Raw genomic sequence first — 18,984 nt, forward strand, 5'->3', positions numbered from 1 at the left:
CTGCTGTTTTCTTTCTGATTCAGTTACAGGCCTTGGTACCAAAGCCTTCTGTTCCAATTACTCTAGGAACACATTTCAAAAGAGGAAGAGGTGTCCAGTCAGTTACTTTCTTGTCTATGAAAAGACACCGAAACGTGCACACATTGTGCAACTTGCCTTTTTAAAATAACTTCAGAGTTAAGCTTGAGAATCCTTTGCTTTGGATTTTGCTTTGCATTAGCAGTAAATACAGAGATGAGGATATGTCCTTGTGAGAATACATTCACAGAAGTGACAGGGTAATATGCCTGACACTTGGGGTTTTTTAATGCACTTATATTCAAAGAACAGGAACAAGGACTCTTCTTGCTTGTTCCTTTTGCCTTGAAAGTAGACACAGATTGGCTTCGTCTATAACCTGCTAGGTGTAGATGCAGCAAGGGAGTCTTAAACATGCAGCAAATAGCATTTCAATTGCATTTCAGTTGCATTTAAGTTGCATTCTTTGAAATGCATTTGTGGAAAAGACTGTGTTTTGAGTTAGCATATTTACAGGTTTAAGGAAAGGGATCTTTATTTCTAGTGCCATGGGAACTGATGGGCTGCACTTGCAAGGCTGATGTCACTGCAAGGCCACTCTTGATTATCTTTGGAAGATTGGGGTCACTGGGGGATGTTCCTGATGATGGAAACAAAGTAAATGTCAATATGTCTTTAAGAAGGAGGGTCTGGGGAAGTGCAGGCCATCCGGTCTCATCTTGGTCCTTGGGAAGGTGGTGGAGAAAATCCTCCAGGAAACTATTTCCGTGCAAATTAAGGATAAGAATGTGGTTAGGAATAGTCAGCATGGAGGGGAATTCATGCTGTACTATACTGACAGCCTTTTACCTTGAAGTGACAGGCTTGGTGTTGAAGGGAGAGCACTGGTTGTTGCTTCTGTTTATTAAGGTGTTGAGCAAAGCTTCCCACAGTATCCTCACAGACAGACTGGTGAAGTACAGTACAGATAAGTGTACAGTGAGGTAGACTGAAAACTGACTGAAACACTGGGCTTAGAGGTTTTGGTCAGCAGCATGAAGTCCAGCTGCATTCAGATGGATTCTATATTAATATCCATCAGTGTCCCTCCAAGAAGAGCTCAGAGCTGTGAAACTGCAGTCATTCTCTTGGAGCTCCAGCTTACCTGTGCTGCTTGGCTGCCCCATTCGTGAGGCATCATGAGGTTGTGGGAAGCAGCTGGAGATTGGCTGGCATTCAGAACTCCTCACAGGCAGCAGAAGGCACAGTAGCAGTCCCACTCCTCCCCTCAGACACAGGCAATCCTGATAACTTTTCTGATGTGAAGACTGCAATTGGATGGGCCCATTTCCTACGCAGACCTGGCCAGTTCACTCTGAAGATGAAATGTCCCCTTCTGGGACCAAAATTAATTTTTAACTGATTGTTTTTAAAGGCCAAAATGAGAGTTTCTCCTAGCTTGCTTAATTCCTGAAAAGACTTGGATCACTTCTTCCCCTGAGTGCTAGCAGAATGGTATTATCCCTTTCCAAGGAAGCATTTCTTAAGGAGGAGATGCTGTGTAAAATGCATGCAGGAAAGGGGAGACCCAGAAACAACCCATCCTGGAAATTATCAGTGACATTAAAAATATAATTAACTACCAGTCAGAGCAATCTTAAGGGAACATACAAGTCTCATGATTTTAAATGTGATTGTGAAGGAAAAGTCAGGTAAGATTTATAGTTTAATTTTGTTGGGTGAAATAATAAATGGAGGAAGTTTAGCTTGACTGGCCAAATCCCTTGAGGCACTTTCAGTGCAGGGTTAATTTGTAGGTCAGGGTATCAGCTGGCCTGTGAGTGCTTCATAGATTGTGTGACACCTTTTTGAGACTCCTGCTTATAAAACAGAAGGTGATAGATATGCCTTCTCTCATCTAGTGCAGTGCTTTGCAGCATCACAATGTTAAATCCATAGTTCATCACTGTTGCAAGTCAATAGAATGTGAAGAAAACACCATGGCAGGGTATTTCTACCTGAACCTGCAGGAACTTTATTGTCTTTCATTTGCTCACCAGACAGGAGGGATGTGAGGATGGATATGGTATAGTGTGTTCTCTCCAAGGCTGTGGTGTGTGTCAGGACTGCTGTTCCTGGGTACCTGGAATCTTTTGCAGTCTGTTGGAGTGCAGTGTTTTCAGTTAGTTTGAGCACTTGTGTTTTAAACCTTGTTTTGGCAAGCCACTGATGGCTCTGTGGAACCCTTCTGTGCATCTAGAGTTGAAATAACCCATTTAGGCAGTAGTGTCCTGCCCCTTCCCATAGCACCTGACCTCCTTACATTCCTTGTGTAGCTCCTCTCACTCCCATATCAAAAGGTTGTAAAGAGGGAGGGAAATGAGAAGCAAATGCAGGTTGACTGACTTCCAAGTCTACTTGCTTAAGTAAGATACTCCATACTCTGGGAATACTGGTAGAGTGATTTAAAATGAAAAAAATTCTGGAGACTAATAATGATGATAATAATAATGAGATATTTTATGATAATATGTCTTAGTTAATTGAGAGCTCAAAGCTTGTCCAAAGACATTTATAGGATTCTGTTGCTGGGCAGATGCTGTCTTTTCTGAAAGAGAGCTGCTGTTTCAGCCTTTTGGTTGGAAGAGGAATCACCACATGAGCTGCTGGTTTTCACAGAACCTGTAGGGAAAAAAAATGGTTATCTAAAAAAGCCTTTCCTCTGATTTGGTTGATTTTGAAATGGATTCAAACCATGTTAGAGACCAGACACACATACACATGGCGTGTCCTGTGTGATTTACTTCTTCAGGAACCCACAAAGTCAAATAGGAGTTGGTTTCTAGATATGAAAACTCAATGAAAAAAAGAACTGAAGAAGAAATCATACTGGTTAGAAATAGCCAAAGAAAGCTACTTTACCAACAGCTTGCTTTGGCAGCAGTCACATTGGCTGAAAGAAAAACAAAATAAAATAGCACCTTGTAGACCTTCCCTAACAAGGGCTGACAAGCTGGCATTGTGTTAACCTGGGTCTGTTTCTCAACTTGGATGGATGTTAATTGATTTGCTTTTGACTTTTAAAACACTTTTTTGAGCATGTCTGATTGTTAAAAGTTTCAAATGAAAATCTGTTCAGAAAATAAGTGCTTGTTAATGTTTTGCCTCTAGCCAACAAGAAGAAAGAGAAGGAACGTCCTGAGATCTCTCTTCCTTCAGACTTTGAACACACCATTCATGTGGGATTTGATGCCGTCACTGGAGAATTCACAGTAAGTAACTCCTATATTTAGTGTTTGCTAGATCTTCTAGTTTCTTGATGGTAAAATAATGTCTTATTGCCAGAAACATCAGATCACAGCACCCAGGCTGTGAAGCCAGAGACTTTTATTTGTTGGGCTTAGGATTTGTAGTGTTTAACTTGTGATTCAGGCTACTTTTTTTTTTTTTTTTGCCTCTTCCGAGGATTGTCAGCAGAGTGTCTGTGGGAAATGAAAACTAGGAAGAATGTAGGTGTATGCTTTTATCATTCCCCTGGCTGCAAGGGTTGGTTATTCAGTGTCTTTGGGAACATGCATAGTAGGCAACCAACCTCAAGTGCAAAGTCCAGCTGCTCTGCAGGTAACCCTTGGAGACACTCAGAAAACTGCAGCACTGTGGAACTCCATTCATTTTAATTTAATATCCTTCAAAATATGTTTATACACTAGATAATCAGTGTTTCTAGCCTTTATGTATTAATAAATTAGCTGTCAGCTTTTTGCTTCTTGAATCTTAACAAAGTGTTTGGAAAAACTAATCTGATGGAAGCTCTTTGAAGAGTGCAGGGGACTTCAGAGCAATGTTTTCTCAGATGACTAGTATGCTGATGAAACCATTGTTCCTTAAAGCTGAGATGGCAGCGAGTTTATGGTTCTGTTAAGCTGTGGAGGTGAGAGGGAGCATTAGCAACTCTGCTGCTGTCAGTAGTGCCCCATGAGCTGAGTGGTGAGACTGTGTAATTACCATTGTGGACTGTGCTAGTGCTGACTGGCAGCATACACCAAACAGGATGGGACAAATCATTTGCCTGGGCAAAGGATGGCTGATTTTCAGAATTAGAGCCCTAAATGTGATTTCTTCCTAATTTTGTACTTTGATTGCTACTTTTGTTTCACAAAGATGTTTCAGAAAGCTGGAAACTTCCTGTGTTCTACAGTAGCAGTTGCAACAATAGGAATAACAGTAGAAGAAAAAAGACACATTTAATTACAGCATGTCTTTAAAGGAGTAGTGAAATTGGATTGTCCTTAGTAATTAGGAAATACAGCCACATTTAAAATAAGTGGACTAGTTAATTAGGAATTTTTAAATAGATGTCATAAAATCTTCAAAATTTATTCTGTGCCAAACCCTAGGGCCTGACTAAATGTCTATTTAAAAAGTCCAGATGTGGTCATTTTTGATCAGAAACTTTGCATAAAGCTTTTAAAATTGTGTTTTCCCTGCTGTCTACCCTGATTATTTCTTTTTTTTCCCCTCTCTTTCTTTCCCTATAGCCACTTCATTGTTCAGGATAATCTTTAGTACTATGCTCCTTAACTTCATATCATATTATGTAACTTCATGCTTTTATTTCTCTCCTTTTTGTGTTTGCATCACTTCTTGTCTCTCTTCACCTTCCCACTTTCCTTTCTCTTCCCACTGGATGTTCTGCTGTTCTTATTCTATATCTGTTCGTCCTTTCAACCTTCTACTTTTATTTCTATCCTGTGTTTGAGATTTTTTTCCTTCTGACTCCAAGCAAACACAATGGGTCACACTCGTGTTCTCTCATAATCTGACTGGTGGTCAGGGTCCTGGTTAGTTCATGTCCCTGCCAGCTGAAACAGAAAGGAGGGATGTCAGGCTTAATACACTTCAGCTCTAAGCACAAGCACTCACTATCTGTATTTCAGGGGTCAAGGTTTAGATCATTTTGAATGTTATTACCTACCAGTGTTTCAAAACAATCTCTAGCATCAGAGATCTTTTGGGTTTTTTGCTGTCAGATGCCACCAACACAAAGCAAATCAATTCTACATGGCTAAACAGGTCCAGCTTTGTTGCCATAGCACAAAGTTTCTTTTTAAATATATTTTTCCCTTTCCAAACAGTGGACATGAGATGTCTGCTGTTTTGCAATTACACTTGTTCCTGAAGTGTGGAAGTGCAGTGTTACAGTCTGAGAAGACTGTAACCAGTTCAAAACTAACCAAAGGGAGAGGTGACAGCCCAAGTGCAGCTTGCCAGCACAGGGCCCTATGCTGTAGTCCTCAGTGAAGTCAAATAGCAATCAAAAGAAGGGAATTTTTGCACCGTTAGGAGCAAGATATTGTTCCCAGCTAATCCCAGATGCAGGCATTACATTACTCAGTACATTAGGCATGTTTGGTTTGTCCCAACCTGGATAGAACCTGTGTATCAGCTGTGTAGTCATGTGGTAAGTAAGTCCTGCAAAGGGACTGCCACTAGCCCATGCCATGTTCTGATATTTCCACTGTCTAGTGATCACACTGTCTGCCTCTTTCAAAAGTTTGGAAGTGCCATGGGAGTATCCAGTCAATGTGCAAACATACAGGGATTTTTCAGTTTGAATTATTGCAGCTGTTTTGCCAGTAATGCCTGCTCTCCTGGTTATATGCAATGCACTGGGCTGCTTTCTGACCCCAACATTGCTCCCAGCTAGCTGCATCCCCTGATTGCTGTTAGATGCATCCTAATGCAGAGTTGCATGGGTCCTGAGTTCTGGCTTTCAGGCTTGAGCACCAGCCTGTGTTGTCCATCATGAAGAAATATTATATCTCCATTTCACTGTCCTTGAGGCAGCCACATTTGCTAAGAAATGGGGCTTTTAAAGCAGAGAATAAAATTTATTTGTTGGGTCTGCATGTTGCTAGAGCTTTATATTTCTTTGTTTGAAAAAGGAGTTGCATTTTCTGAATGAAGGACAGCAGGCCTTTGGGGAGTATTTTTTGTAAGTCGTGCATGTTTGAAATAATTTCATCATCCCCAGCGTAGAAGAAAATGTAGTTACCCACCAAACTTTTAAGGCTTCTAGATGATAACATTAGTAAGTGGGAAAAGTTGTGGCTGTAGATCCTAAGAAGTTACACCTTCCTAATCTAATCAGGCATTTTTTTACAATTATCCTGATTTTCAGTCTGACACACAGAGATTATTTGTGTTGTGGCAGTGCACAACCTTTCACGTTTCACAATCTGACTTTGACCATCTGCTCTCTCCACTGCTCCAATGGTGATCTCAGGAGTGGAGAATGCCCAAGCCTGGAAAAATTTTATACAGCCATTCAGAAGTAGTAATCTGGCTTCAAAACTAGTCAAATAGCAAAAACCCAGATCTTTCATCTTTTTTTTATTTTTTTTTTTTTTTAATTTTAAACTGACAAGGGAAATTCTGTGTATTTTTCTAGTCAATTGCCATTAATTCTCAGGAATGAAGTTTTTTGATGAGAGAAAAACTGTTTAAAAACGAGAGGAGGGGGAATGATGCTTCCAAACTTTGGAACAGTTGTGATTTTTCTGTTCTCCTAAACCTGCCTTCCTGTAGCTGTCTACCACCTGATCTATTTGGTATCCACCTCGTAACTCCCATTTTAGATGGGACTTGCCCATTCTGGCCCATTGGTTTCCTCCTCCTATCACCCTCTAAGTTTTCCCACATTCTGTTTTAACTTTCTTTTCTTTATTTACGTCCATTACAGCCAGATCTCTATGGCTCACAGATGTGCCCAGGGAAGCTCCCAGAGGTGCGTCACAGGCCTCAAATGCTTCTTTGAGATGTCATAGCACTGCAGCAACAGGTTGATGTGTGTGCAGTAGATTTGTTGCTTGGCTTTTCCCACTTTTTTTCATCAGTCCTAAATTTTGGAGGCCCATGTCACACATTGTTTTATGGACAACTTTTGAGAAGAAGCTATATGAAAGTAGATTGGGGTGGCATGCTTTTCCTTCAGAGAGCCCTACAATTTGCTGGTCAATGTCAGCTGTTCAGTAAAGGGGGGAAGTGACATGCTGTTGAATGGAGGGAATTAGCCTGACTAACTGAAGCAAGTTCAATAGAATTTCAGTGTAGAGCTGGGGCTCTTAGTGACTGGAACAATTCTCAAATTCTACATCACCCGTAAAATGTCCAAGAATTCATCCAAGGCTTTAGTACTCTCAGCCTGTTTTCTGAGTGCTTGGTTTCTGTATGTTTGCAGTAGAGAATTTAGAGAGATCTTTGCAGCTGTGGTATACTTCAGTGTCATGATTTTGAGAGCTGAAAGGCAGATTCATTACCCCAAGGTGTTCCCTAGTATGCTGAAAATTAATTGTCAGGGTGGGGTTTACCTTTGAATCAGACAGCAGTGGTCATTTCAGCAAAATGTGTTTGCATTCCTAAGCATGAAAAGTCCAGTGTAAAACTCCTAAAAAACAGTGTTGTCCACCAGTAGAGGATAGTCTTGTTATGTCTGCCCTGAATCACCTGGCAAACAAGCTTAAGCCTTAAATTCTGTGGTAGAGCAGAGTTGATTTCCAGGGAAGTTTTGTGCCCTTTGTTTTTCCTCACACAGTCATTAATTTTCTTTTTAAAGTTTGGTCCTTGTTTTAGCTAGATTTTTTATAGAGAATAAATTATTGCATATAATTTTAATTGCAAGGTGTCAATCAAAATTTCTGCAAGTAATCTTACAGCGAGCATGGGATCTAGGTACAGATCTGTGAGGCTGTAGATTTTAAATACTCTAAACCCACTTTGTTTCCACTTGACATCTACAGGGCATTCCAGAGCAGTGGGCCAGGCTACTACAGACCTCCAACATAACAAAACTGGAGCAGAAGAAGAACCCACAGGCTGTTCTTGATGTTCTGAAGTTTTATGATTCAAAAGAAACAGTTAACAACCAGAAATACATGAGCTTTACATCAGGAGGTAAGTTGACATCTCCCAACAGGGGAGGTCAGGCTCCAAAACGAGTCAGAGCAAAGTTCAGCATTCAAGTTGTGGTCAGGAAGCAATCTAAACCAGTTCTACATTGTGGAATACTCCAGAAATTAATTCCTTTTCTCCTTTTTTCCCCCTGAACATCATTAAAATGGTGACCTTGCTTTGTTGCAGCTTTTTATAACTAACCAAGATTTTGAAACAAAAATGCCATTAAGATAGCATTAGTTTGGTAGAGTGCCTCTCTTCAGCTTCAGCTAAAAAAGGGGGTGTCTGTAGCTAGCAGGGTGTGGACAGCATTTGAAGTTCAACCTGCTGGGGTTCCATTTCCTGCACAGTATTGTCTGTGGCAGTGGAGACTATCATTTCCTCAGTTTGAAGGTTTGAGACAACTTCCAAAATAAGCTTCTCAGAAGTCTTTCTAAAAACTGTGCACTTATCTCCAGGATTGAGAGAAAGCATCTTCCCCCCCCCCCCAAATTCCATAATTAAAAGATTTGACTAATTTGCTAATTTGACACTTACTGTGTGTTAAAATAGCAATTCCTTTTGTGATCAAGTGCATACTTCAAAACAGTTCATATGTGCTCCTGAGTCCAGGAGCTGTTCTCATGCTTTGTCAGCATAGACCTGCCATGGCTAAGGAGGGTTTCAAGGAAACTTTTCTATGGAAATGTTGTCAGCAAGGTAATGAGAATGAATGCATCAAATTTACTGAAAAAAAAATTGAAACACAGAAAGAAAAGGTGAAAAAGGAGCTTTAGCTCTTCAGTGGAACAGAAGCATTGATGGTTAAAGAACAATTTGCCTTTTCTTGACCAAATTCCTATTTTCTTTGCTTACTGGCAAACAGGGCAAAAAATAGACACAGTATGGAATTCTGTTCTGTTCTCTTCCTTTGCTGTTGGTCCTGAAGGCATGATGTGAAAAAAAAAACCACATCACTGTTTGGGTTGATTTGTTCTGTGGTATTCCCCAAAACTGGCAGGTTTTTTTTTTCTGACAACATCTGGTTCATTCTTCTTTGCTCATTGCAGATAAAAGTGCCCATGGATACATAGAAGCCCATCCATCGGTGAGTAGGAAAGTAACCTCTAATCTTCCTAGTGTTTAAGAATTGTGGAGCAAGCCATGAGCTTTCCCTGGCTGATTCATGATTTTCTACTTGAGATCTTTTTAAAAGGTGAAAGTCTGGTTTAGCAGACAGAAGATTGCTGGCTGGTTTTAGCCATGGTGTATATCATTCACAACAATATGCAGCACTGCCTAATGAACCCATTTTAATTTAGTTTTAAAAGTTTAGAATCCGAATTCTACCAAATTTTGTGATTTCTCCTTAGTATAGCTGTATATGAAACTGAATATAAACAAGGATATAATTGATATGTAACTCACTGGAACCATTGAAGGACAGTTTTAAAAAACCATCCAATTAGTGCTGGATTGCAATAACAATCCCAGAGATGTAGGAGTGACATACACGTTAATACTGACCAAATTTATTAGGGTTATTGTTAGTGAATTAAATAGCAAATGGGGATTTGGAATTTATTTTAAAGTACTAAGCAGTTTCATATGACACTTGTGATTACACAGCCAACTGTGTGTAATGAAATGAAAATCATCTTTGAATATTCACACTTAAGATTTTCAGTCAATGCCACTTCCCTTATATTTAATAACACACTTTTCAAAGGAAGTGTGGTGTTCACCAGAGCACAGTAAGCCTTCCCAGTAGGTTTTCCAGCAGGTATAGACACCTTGGCAGATGCTCTAGTATTTCATCTAGCAGACAGAGGCAGTAGTGAGATAGTCAGCATGACAGCTTTTCAAAACTACCAACTCAGGTGTCCTTGTTTGCCATGTTTCCCTTACTGGTATTTCTACTGTACCAAAGGGATGGCATGTGAATATACTGAATGCCTTTAATTTGCTTCAGTTCTCTAAGTGGCCTGTTGTAGCCAGCTTTAAAGCAGTTGGTAAACACTTCACTTTCATTTTTATGTTTCATCAGCAAATTTGGGATGACATGATATAGCCACCTACCACTGAGCAGCAGCTGGGACTGGTGGAGTTCATTGAACCTAAACCTTTAAGTGTTGTGCTGAGTTTAACTTAGAACTTAGGCCAATAGGAGCATGTGCGTGTCTCGATTGGCCTCTGATGTCTAGGAAGACTAAGGGTGTAGGTAGCCATCAAAGCTTCAGTGTGGCAGGAGAGTTACTGTCAGTCACAGTGCTGTCTGTCCACAGAGCACAAAAACAGCATCAGAACCTCCTCTGGCTCCCTCTGTGTCTGAGGAAGAGGATGAAGATGATGAAGAGGAGGAAGATGACAATGAACCTCCGCCTGTTATTGCCCCACGGCCTGAACACACAAAATCAGTAAGTGCCAGCTTTGGTTAGTTCTGTGTTTGATGCTGTGCAGAGATGCAAGTTTCTGATCCAACAACACTCGCTGTTGGGGGCTGAAGGTGCTTGGGTGGAAGTCCTGTCATGACACACAGCTTCACTTCAGCCACTGACACTGGGAAAATCGAATTTGTACTTTTACATTAATGTGTCAGTTTCCTGGGATTCTGGTGGGGGCCGTGACTTTCTTGTATCAGGTGAGAGGTACCATCATGTCCTTTAATACTACAAGTGTGAAAATAAGCTACTTTGTCCAGCTGTGCAGGCTCCTGTCAGCAGGGATAGCAGTCCAAAAAATGCAGTTCATATCCTGGCAAGATATATAGGACACACTGTCCTCTGGAGGTACCTGCCCCTCTCCATGGACTGTATCAGAAAATCCATGAAAACTGAACATTAAATTGGCCACGAACTCGTAACCTTTCGTTTTTGCTTGTTCAATTTAAGAAGTGGACAGCAAAACAAGTTTTAGAGCCCTGGATGTAGCTGATACGATCTTCCTAAAGGTTTGTACTTGAAATATGATATTGGGGATCTCTGGCAGCTACCTTCCTGACACAAAATAATTTATTGTCACAGATCTACACACGCTCTGTTATTGAACCTGCCGCTGCACCAGCACCAGCTAAAGAATCCACCACTCCCCAACCTGAAAACTCAAACACAAACACTCTGTACAGAAACACAGACCGGCAACGAAAAAAATCCAAGATGACAGATGAAGAGATCCTAGAGAAACTGAGTATGTATTGGGTATTTCGAGTCTGCTAGAGCAGTGTATTTCCTGCATGTGTCAGCATTAGCTGTACCAAATGTTTCTCTCAGTTTAGTGTCACAGAGTCATTTATAGCTCCCTACAGAAACTGTTGTGCTTTGAGGCAGTGAGAGAACACTTGGGGGATTCCTGCTGCCTCTGAGGGCAGCTGGGACTTCGTTGCATTTGCCTGAGCTTCCCTCTATGCTAAAGGCAAAAGCAGAGATTGTTTCTGGTTGAGCAAAAGGCTGTGACCTAGTGAGTGATGTAGGGAACTCCTGTGTACTAATGACCAAATGGAATGTTTGGGTTTCTAAATTATCTTTAGACTCCTAGTTTCTCACGAGTCATTGGAGTCAAAATACTTTGCAAAAATATGTTGGGTTTTTGTTTGTGGGGAGGCATTTTATTGGTGTGGGATTTTTTACCAGTACACAACTGCATCACTAAGCTGGTTCCTTCAGCCCTAATAAGCTTTCCTTGAGAGAGTTACACATCTTCCAGGTATTCTCTTGCTGTCCTTTTTGGAACTGTTACTGCTCCTCCTAGTGTTTGTTTTTATAATAATTTTACAATTTTGTCAGTGTGCTCTCCTTTGAAAGGATCATCCACTATATATTCCTCAGATGACATGGCAATTTTTTGTGGCTAATTCCCAACCAGTTAATACTATTAGAATCCTAACCGTTGGCCCCAATCCCTGTTCAGATCTTACTCTATTAATGCACATCAAGTCCTTTGTGCTTTTGCAGTGCAACCAATTTAATTTGCTTCTTGCATGTGGATAACTGCCAGTGCAGTGTTCTCAGATTAAATGGTTGGGTTCAGAACAGAGCTCAGGTTACTCTGTGTCTACCATTAATGGTTAGTAAGAAAAGCAGATTGATATACACCTCCTGTCAGATCACAAAGCCAGTGGTTGCCATTACTCAACCTTTTTGTCATACCTGCCCTGATGGCTGCTGGGACTGCACAGGCTGAAGTGTTCCTTAGCTGTGAGATTTCAACTGTTTGTGTAGAGTTTCCTGCATCCTTACCAGGTTTACATGAATCTCAGTGACATTAGGGAGTATCCAAGGGATAAATCTAATAGCTTTAGCTGAGGGCAAAATGAAATAAATTCTAGAGCAGGTGGTTACCTGCAGGTATGTCAGCTTATAGAGAAAGGAATTCTGCCTCTTCGACTGATACTAAATGTTTTGAGGCAGGCTTCCCCCATGAGATCTACAGGTACCCTGCATCTATAAGCTCAAGTATGCCTATCATTTATTCAAGCTGCTGTATGGGCCAGGTTGAGATTGGGCCCTGGAGGTATTGGGGGTTATATCTTTGAAATGTTACATGCTTTCATGATTTTTCTTTCTTAACAATTTGCTAGCAAGTAAGAAAGTTTGAATGTCTGCTTTGGGCAAATTGTGATGAGGGCAGTGAAAGTATTTTTGTGCTTTCATGAAGCTATCTGAAAACAGGCATGATGCTTTTATATTAGAGTCTCGATCTAATTATATTTAAGCAGTGTGGTGCTTGTTGTATTTTGACTTGCATGGCTGCTCCACCTTGCCTACTTCCCCTGGAACTGTTTCTGTGCTACTTTTAGGAAGGTGTATACCCTGCCCTCTTTTACCTAAAATTGCTTTCATAATTCTTTTCTGCTTGAAATAACTTGAGTTCTTTTAGAGTTTTGTTAGTGAGTAAAGCCTGTAGTATTGAGATAAGATCAAATAAAATTCTGTCTGTAATGAAATCAGGACTATGTTCCACTGATAATTATAAAACAGAACTGGCCCAGTTCAGCTTCTTATCCACTTTATTTAGGACTTGATAAAGGAAAGAGCTTAAAGACATCAAAACAGCTGGTAGGTTTTTCTTTTGTCCAGTACAGGGAATGCTTGTGTGAATGGGAACTGCATACCTGTCACTTTGTTGATTTTAATGCTGTAATGTTTGCAGCATTATGAACAGGGAACCGGCCACAAACAATTGCCTTGGCAAAACAGCTACTCAAGTCATGATGAAAAATTCTGGAAATCTGAACTTCAAAATTAGTCGCAGATTTGTAAAACCATTTTTAAAAATCTTTCTTCATCAGTCCTTCTCTGTATTCTCTTCTGGAGTGAACTTCTGATATCTGTTTTAATAGATAACACTGTTCCATTAAGTTGCTGAAAATAGGACCTAGCCAGGCACTGGCAGCACAGTGTTGTTAATGTTGTCCAGCCCAGCACAGAATTAGAGCAGTGTTTGATTTACTGCTGCAGCACTCATTGGGTTGTGAGACAGTCCTATGTGGGACAGTCTGGCCCCATCACCTATTGTGGAGTTCATGCCACTGAAAGCTAAAGTTAAACTTTGCCCTGCTTGACACCTTCTTGCCCATTCAGAGATGCCAGGAATCTGAAGGAAAGGAAAAAAAGCAGTAATTAGGATATTTTGTTTGTGTCTAGTGAAAGAACCAAAATCTGATAGACTCAGACAAATCCAATGGCTTAATTAAATAAATAGTACTGTTTTTTCTAGTTTGTTAGTTTCCTTGATAGAATATAAACAATGAGGCCTAAGGTGGTGACTCAATGAAATTGTCTTCTAAAGACTTACTTTGGAACATACATCACAGTTTAAGAAGATGACTTCAGAAGAAAAGACTTCAGTGATCTGTAGCATATTTCCTTTGACTGATCTGACTGTATCCCTGTATTACAAATACAAACACGTATTTTTACATGTGCATCCAAAACCAAGCTAGGTGATATACCATTCTCTCTTAGTAGTCACAAACATTTCTTCCCCCTGTCCAGGCCATTTTTATGGAGCAGAGAGGTCTTTAGCATCCAAATGGGCATTTGGCTGGATGCCTAGCCAGGAATCTTGCCTGCCAGTCCAGCAAGAAGACAGGGCATCAGCACCATCTGGTACACTCCCTGCTAAAGCAATTTTGCAGCCCTTGGCAAGAGTGTTAATGGGAGCTACAGGAGAAGAGGTTTCCTTTGCTCCACGTGCTCACTCCCCTCATCCAGTGCTCTGGGAACACCAGCCAGGGCTGATGGCAGAGTGAGCCTGCCTACTGCCTGGGATGCCCACAGTATCAAATGCCCTGAAGTGGTCCTGCCCTGCTGTGTCAACCTGCAAGAGTCAGATGGACTGGAGTGTCAGGAGCCCAAGCTGAAGATGTAACACCTTCAGAACCTGGTTAACTTTTCATAATTTTATCTCACTGAATCACATGCCATAAAACAAAGCTCATTCTATTTCTCTAGAGCAGGTCTTCACTACAAAATAAGTCTTCAGTAGAGAAGACTTAAGAAGAACATGACTAGAGGACTCTAGGACTCCCTTCTAGCTGACTAGAAGGAGGGATAGGAGATGAGAAGGTATGAATGTCCTGCTCACACTGTGGAGTTTGACCATTCCACTGCTGCAGCATGGAGCTTCCAGGAGGCAGCAGCCCCTTGTTTGGTCTGTCTTCTGCATCATATCAGCTGGGCTCAGGATCAGCATCCCTTTGGGCAGCTCAGTGTGTTACACCAGCTCCCCAGGAGCACTGCTGTCCTTGAAACCCATTCTGCTGGTTTGAGAAGAACAGTGTGTGTGTGGTGATGAGAGGGCAAGTCCAGTGTGAGTGACAGGTCCATGTCACATTGAAAACCAGTAATGTGGTTCTTGAAATGATGCAGGGCAGGGGTGTCTTCAGAACTTAGCCTGGAAACCAGTGATGAGGGCCCTGATTTTGAAACCCCATTATTCTTGATTGTAACATGAGATGCAAACATTAGGGCATTCTATTGGCAAGCTGCTAAAAGGTTGAGATGATCCCCTCCTTTCCTGGAAACACATGCAATACTCTTCCAAAAATGGTGCCTGTTCATAAAAAAGGGAACACAAGGTACATTTAATCTTCAGAAGTATTAAACCTTTTGTTGAATCACAGTGTGATTATTCCCAAGAAAATAAAAACACTGTCATTCCATCTCTACTTAATGTTTGTAGAGAACAAATGCTTGCATTGGTACCTCTTGTTTCTGATCTCTGTCTGTTCTGAATGTTTCTCCTTGTATTTAGTTTCCTGTCAGGGTAACCCTAAAGGAGTGTAGAAAATCAATGTTTGTGGAAGCCATCTGTGCCATGGAGCTGCCTCTCTTGTTGCTGTTTTTGTTACCCAGCTGACCACAACTGGCTCAATGCTTCAGACAGTGGGGCTGCATTTTGGATCTGCTGGAAGGTGGAATCTCTGTTTTGAAGTGAGAATCTTACATTTTGTTTCTTCCAGGGAGCATCGTGAGCGTGGGAGATCCTAAGAAGAAATACACTCGATTTGAAAAAATTGGCCAAGGGTAAGTCATATCTGAGTTACTTGTGCAGAACCATGGGTCAGGTATTTTGCTAGTGTAATATCAAACATGAAGATAGGCAAGCCCCAAACATGTTCAGATATGATCAGGTTTAGATCCTCCTGTCTCTCAGTACTGATCAGAATTTATAGCTGTGGTCAGAAGGAATCCTCAAAGACAACTTGATGCTGACAGTATCTTATCTGAAGCAAGGAGCAGGACCTGAAAGATCTCCTGTCCCTCAAATGTGTGGCTCTTGTTGGCTTATTTTCTTAGGAGAAATCATTTTTGTATGCCTCAAAATAATAACAGCCATTCTCAAGAAGGGAGAAAAAACGTTATTACCTAAAAGAGTAACTTACCACCTGATAGCTGTCAGCTGACAGCTGTCAATAACATTTATTTCAAATATTTGCTTAAAGCAATATTCAGTGGTCAGGCTTATAACTGCATAGTTTAGAAATTGAAACCAGAGATGAAATAATAAGCTCTTTTTTCTAGCAGGGGTTGTAAAACCCAAAAATTCAGTAACAGACACAGTGCCAATGCACTTCAGAGAAAAATACATGATCTGCCTCATGGTGGATCCCTTGTGCATCCTGCAGGTTCTGGGCATTTATTGAAAATAATCACCCAAGCCATTCTGTTTTGAACTCCAGCTTTGCTTACTGTAAATTGGATTAATTTGGAATATTTCCTATGTGAGGAGGCAAGAACAAAAGAACTTCCCTCAAAATTAGATATCTGACTTGCATTTTTAATATGGACTGCCTACACCATTAGTGTTTCCTTGGCAGTGTTGTCATTCCAGGAGGACTGGCACCATCTGTGTAACACCAGGACATTGCTGTCAGTGTAGGACAGAAGCTGTTTACTGGCATCAGGAGATATTTTTCTTCCTTAACTGTTTATGAGGTCTGAACTCAGAGTAGCCTGTTGCTCATGTAGAGTAGTTAAGGTCCTGCAGAAAGGCTGGCACACTCACACTCTCTCTCTGGCAGGTTTTGTCTGAGATCTCTCTGGTTTGGTAGGGCCTTGTGGGAAGGTGATTGTGCTCCATTCATTGTATGAAAACCCTTTCTCAGATTCCAAGTTGCTTCCTACCCAAAGTTTTGGTTCTTTCAATGGATACTTCAAGCTGTGCCTGCCCTTTAGAAAAGAAGTGTCAGCTGAACAGGTGAGAGCAGAATAAACGTGGATGTGAAGCAGATTATTGCTGTCACTGTGAAATGTGACCATCACCCTCACAGTCTTTTATTTTATAGTCTTAGGAGTGAGCTTGTACAAAGGTGCCTTGACAACTGGTGGAAAGACAAGTGGCTGGTGTGTCACCTAAAAGGGTATCTAAATGGATTTTCTCCAGCTTTTAGTACAGCCTGAAGATAGATTGCATAGCCTCTTTAGAGAAGAGTGTGATGTCATAACTAAATCATGCCTCTAATACTGCAGGCCAATATACTGTGATAGGAAAAGATCCTAAAGAGAAAGATCATCAGAAAGATAATCAAACAGAATGATCAGGGGAACCCAAAGTGCTTCATGGCTGGGGTTTGGGTGTCTGCAGCAGTATTGGGCTGTGGCACTGCCTCAGCAGGTGCTGATGTGCTCAGTTAATGCAGGTGCCACTTCCTGACCTGTCACCTCTGCAATCAGTTGGTACAGCTATGTCATAGGCAAGTGTTACAGTGTTGGAAGTGAGCAGGTTTTTAGTAGCTGCTAATGAGAGCACTGCAAGGCAGGGAGGGATGTGGCTGCTCAGAGAACTGTAAGTAGAGAGTAGCTGCTTATGTAAGGAAAAGCAACTTGGCCAGCACATTGCATGTGTTTTATGGCTTCATACAACTGGGAAGTTAATAAATACTGTGATGGTTTTACATCCACTTTACAGTGAGCAGTAGTCAGCAGGCCTGTGCTGCAGAACAGGGGAGTGCTGAGTCCCTGTTTTGTGGTCTGTCTCCAGCTGAGGACAGAAAATGTTGCTGACACAAGAGGAATGTTAGTTCTAACTAGCACTTGATAAAGAGGTTGTGTTTGCTCAAGCAGTGTTAGCTCTTGTAGCAAGACAAATTAGTATGGAGCCCTGAGCAGCTTGGTTAGTACTGCACTGCATCACAGTGGTGCAGGTCTAATGGTGAGTCCTGGTACTTGCCTAACTGCAGATAAGGTGCTGCAGAACTGATTAAAAGTTACTGATCAGAAATGAATTACTTGGAAGTAAAAATTTTAATTCAGAATCACAAATCCTGTGCAATTAATTCACAGCTTAACTTAAATTACCTTTATCTAAACTCCTCACAAGAGGCCTGTAGCATTCCAAAAGCATTCTAATTTCAAGAGCTGTTTTGAAATAAAACCTGATATGACTTTGCTCAGGAGAATCATCACAGTGTTAGCAATTCCAAATAAATGTTGTTCACTTCTTATGAAGAGAAATTGGGTTAATCCTGTCAATTAGTCATAGGAAAATGCATTTGCCTTTATATTAAGAGAATGCATAGTATGCCCAATGAGAATATTGCTCTCATTGCAGATGTAAGGTCTCTGTTGAATTAAACTGCATTGAAATATTTCAGCCTGCAGGTAAACAAACAAGCTGGGGGATCATATTAAAAGGAGCAAACTGATTTTGGCACTTTCAGTCACTGGGACACACTTGCTGGGAGTACATTGCTGCTTGTGAGAATTCCTTCCCTGGCTCTCCACTGCCTCACTGCCCCTCCACTGCCTCATTGCCCCTGCAGATATGGGTTTCTTAAATGATGGCAGTGTAAAGCTGTGGTTTAGCTTGGAAGGAAGGGTTTTCAAGCCCCTAGGTTGCTTTGAAACCTAAAGGAATTGCCTCTGACTGGGGCCTTTTCAGCCCTTCACATCATTATGGGGAAGAACATCTTTGAAGGAGAGGCAAATAGCAAACTGAACCCCACTGTATCTAGTCTGCAGGTGAGCACACCATTTATTTCTGGTGGCTCTACTACACAACCTATGTGTGGCACAGAAGCAACACATGGACACCATAAAGAATCCTTCACATATTAGGAGCACTCAACAGATGGAGCTGGCTACAGTTCTTGACACACAAAGAAACTCTCTAAGTAACCTCTGTTCTGAGTCCTTCTCAATTTGTGTGTGAAATAGTAGGTGCCTTAACCTGCTCTAGCAGTGACCTTGCAGGATGTCTGGAAAATTGTTTACTTGAATGCTAGAGAAGCTGTATTTAGATCTTCTCCTCAAATGGCTGTCATATGTTCAGGGTTCTCAGAGTGACTGCAGCATTGCCTGAGTTTGGCAGATGGATTCAGTTTAAATGTGTGAGAAGGCCCAAGTGGATTGTGTATTACATTTCATGGAAAAAACACACTCACAGATACACAAAGAAAAAGGGAAGAAAGAACTGAATTCAACACAGCAAAGTGGAAAAGAATTAAACGTACTATTTTCCAGTTTTTGTAGACCCCCCCACCCCCCCTGCATTTTAGGTTTTGAATTAAAATTATGTGGCATGTAAAACTGGAGATTTGCACCAGCCCTTTTT

General features: G+C 41.1%; 1 protein-coding gene across 6 annotated transcripts in view; it reads left to right on the plus strand.

The window, feature by feature from the left end:
• Positions 1–18,984, plus strand: part of PAK3 (p21 (RAC1) activated kinase 3) — a 128,212-nt gene that overhangs the window by 89,880 nt on the left and 19,348 nt on the right. For all 6 annotated transcript variants that reach the window (XR_013775937.1, XM_079318607.1, XM_079318608.1 and 3 more), the window contains 6 exons: positions 3,169–3,269; positions 7,797–7,950; positions 9,000–9,037; positions 10,215–10,346; positions 10,953–11,115; positions 15,392–15,455. Coding sequence is in view for 5 of the 6 variants with exons in the window: in XM_079318607.1 (XP_079174733.1) it covers positions 3,169–3,269; positions 7,797–7,950; positions 9,000–9,037; positions 10,215–10,346; positions 10,953–11,115; positions 15,392–15,455 (652 nt within the window). In the remaining variant the exon portion in view is untranslated. The remainder of the gene's footprint in view (positions 1–3,168; positions 3,270–7,796; positions 7,951–8,999; positions 9,038–10,214; positions 10,347–10,952; positions 11,116–15,391; positions 15,456–18,984) is intronic.

The sequence above is a fragment of the Erithacus rubecula genome, assembly GCF_903797595.1.
Source record: "Erithacus rubecula genome assembly, chromosome: 15".
Taxonomy (NCBI): Eukaryota; Metazoa; Chordata; class Aves; order Passeriformes; family Muscicapidae; genus Erithacus; species Erithacus rubecula.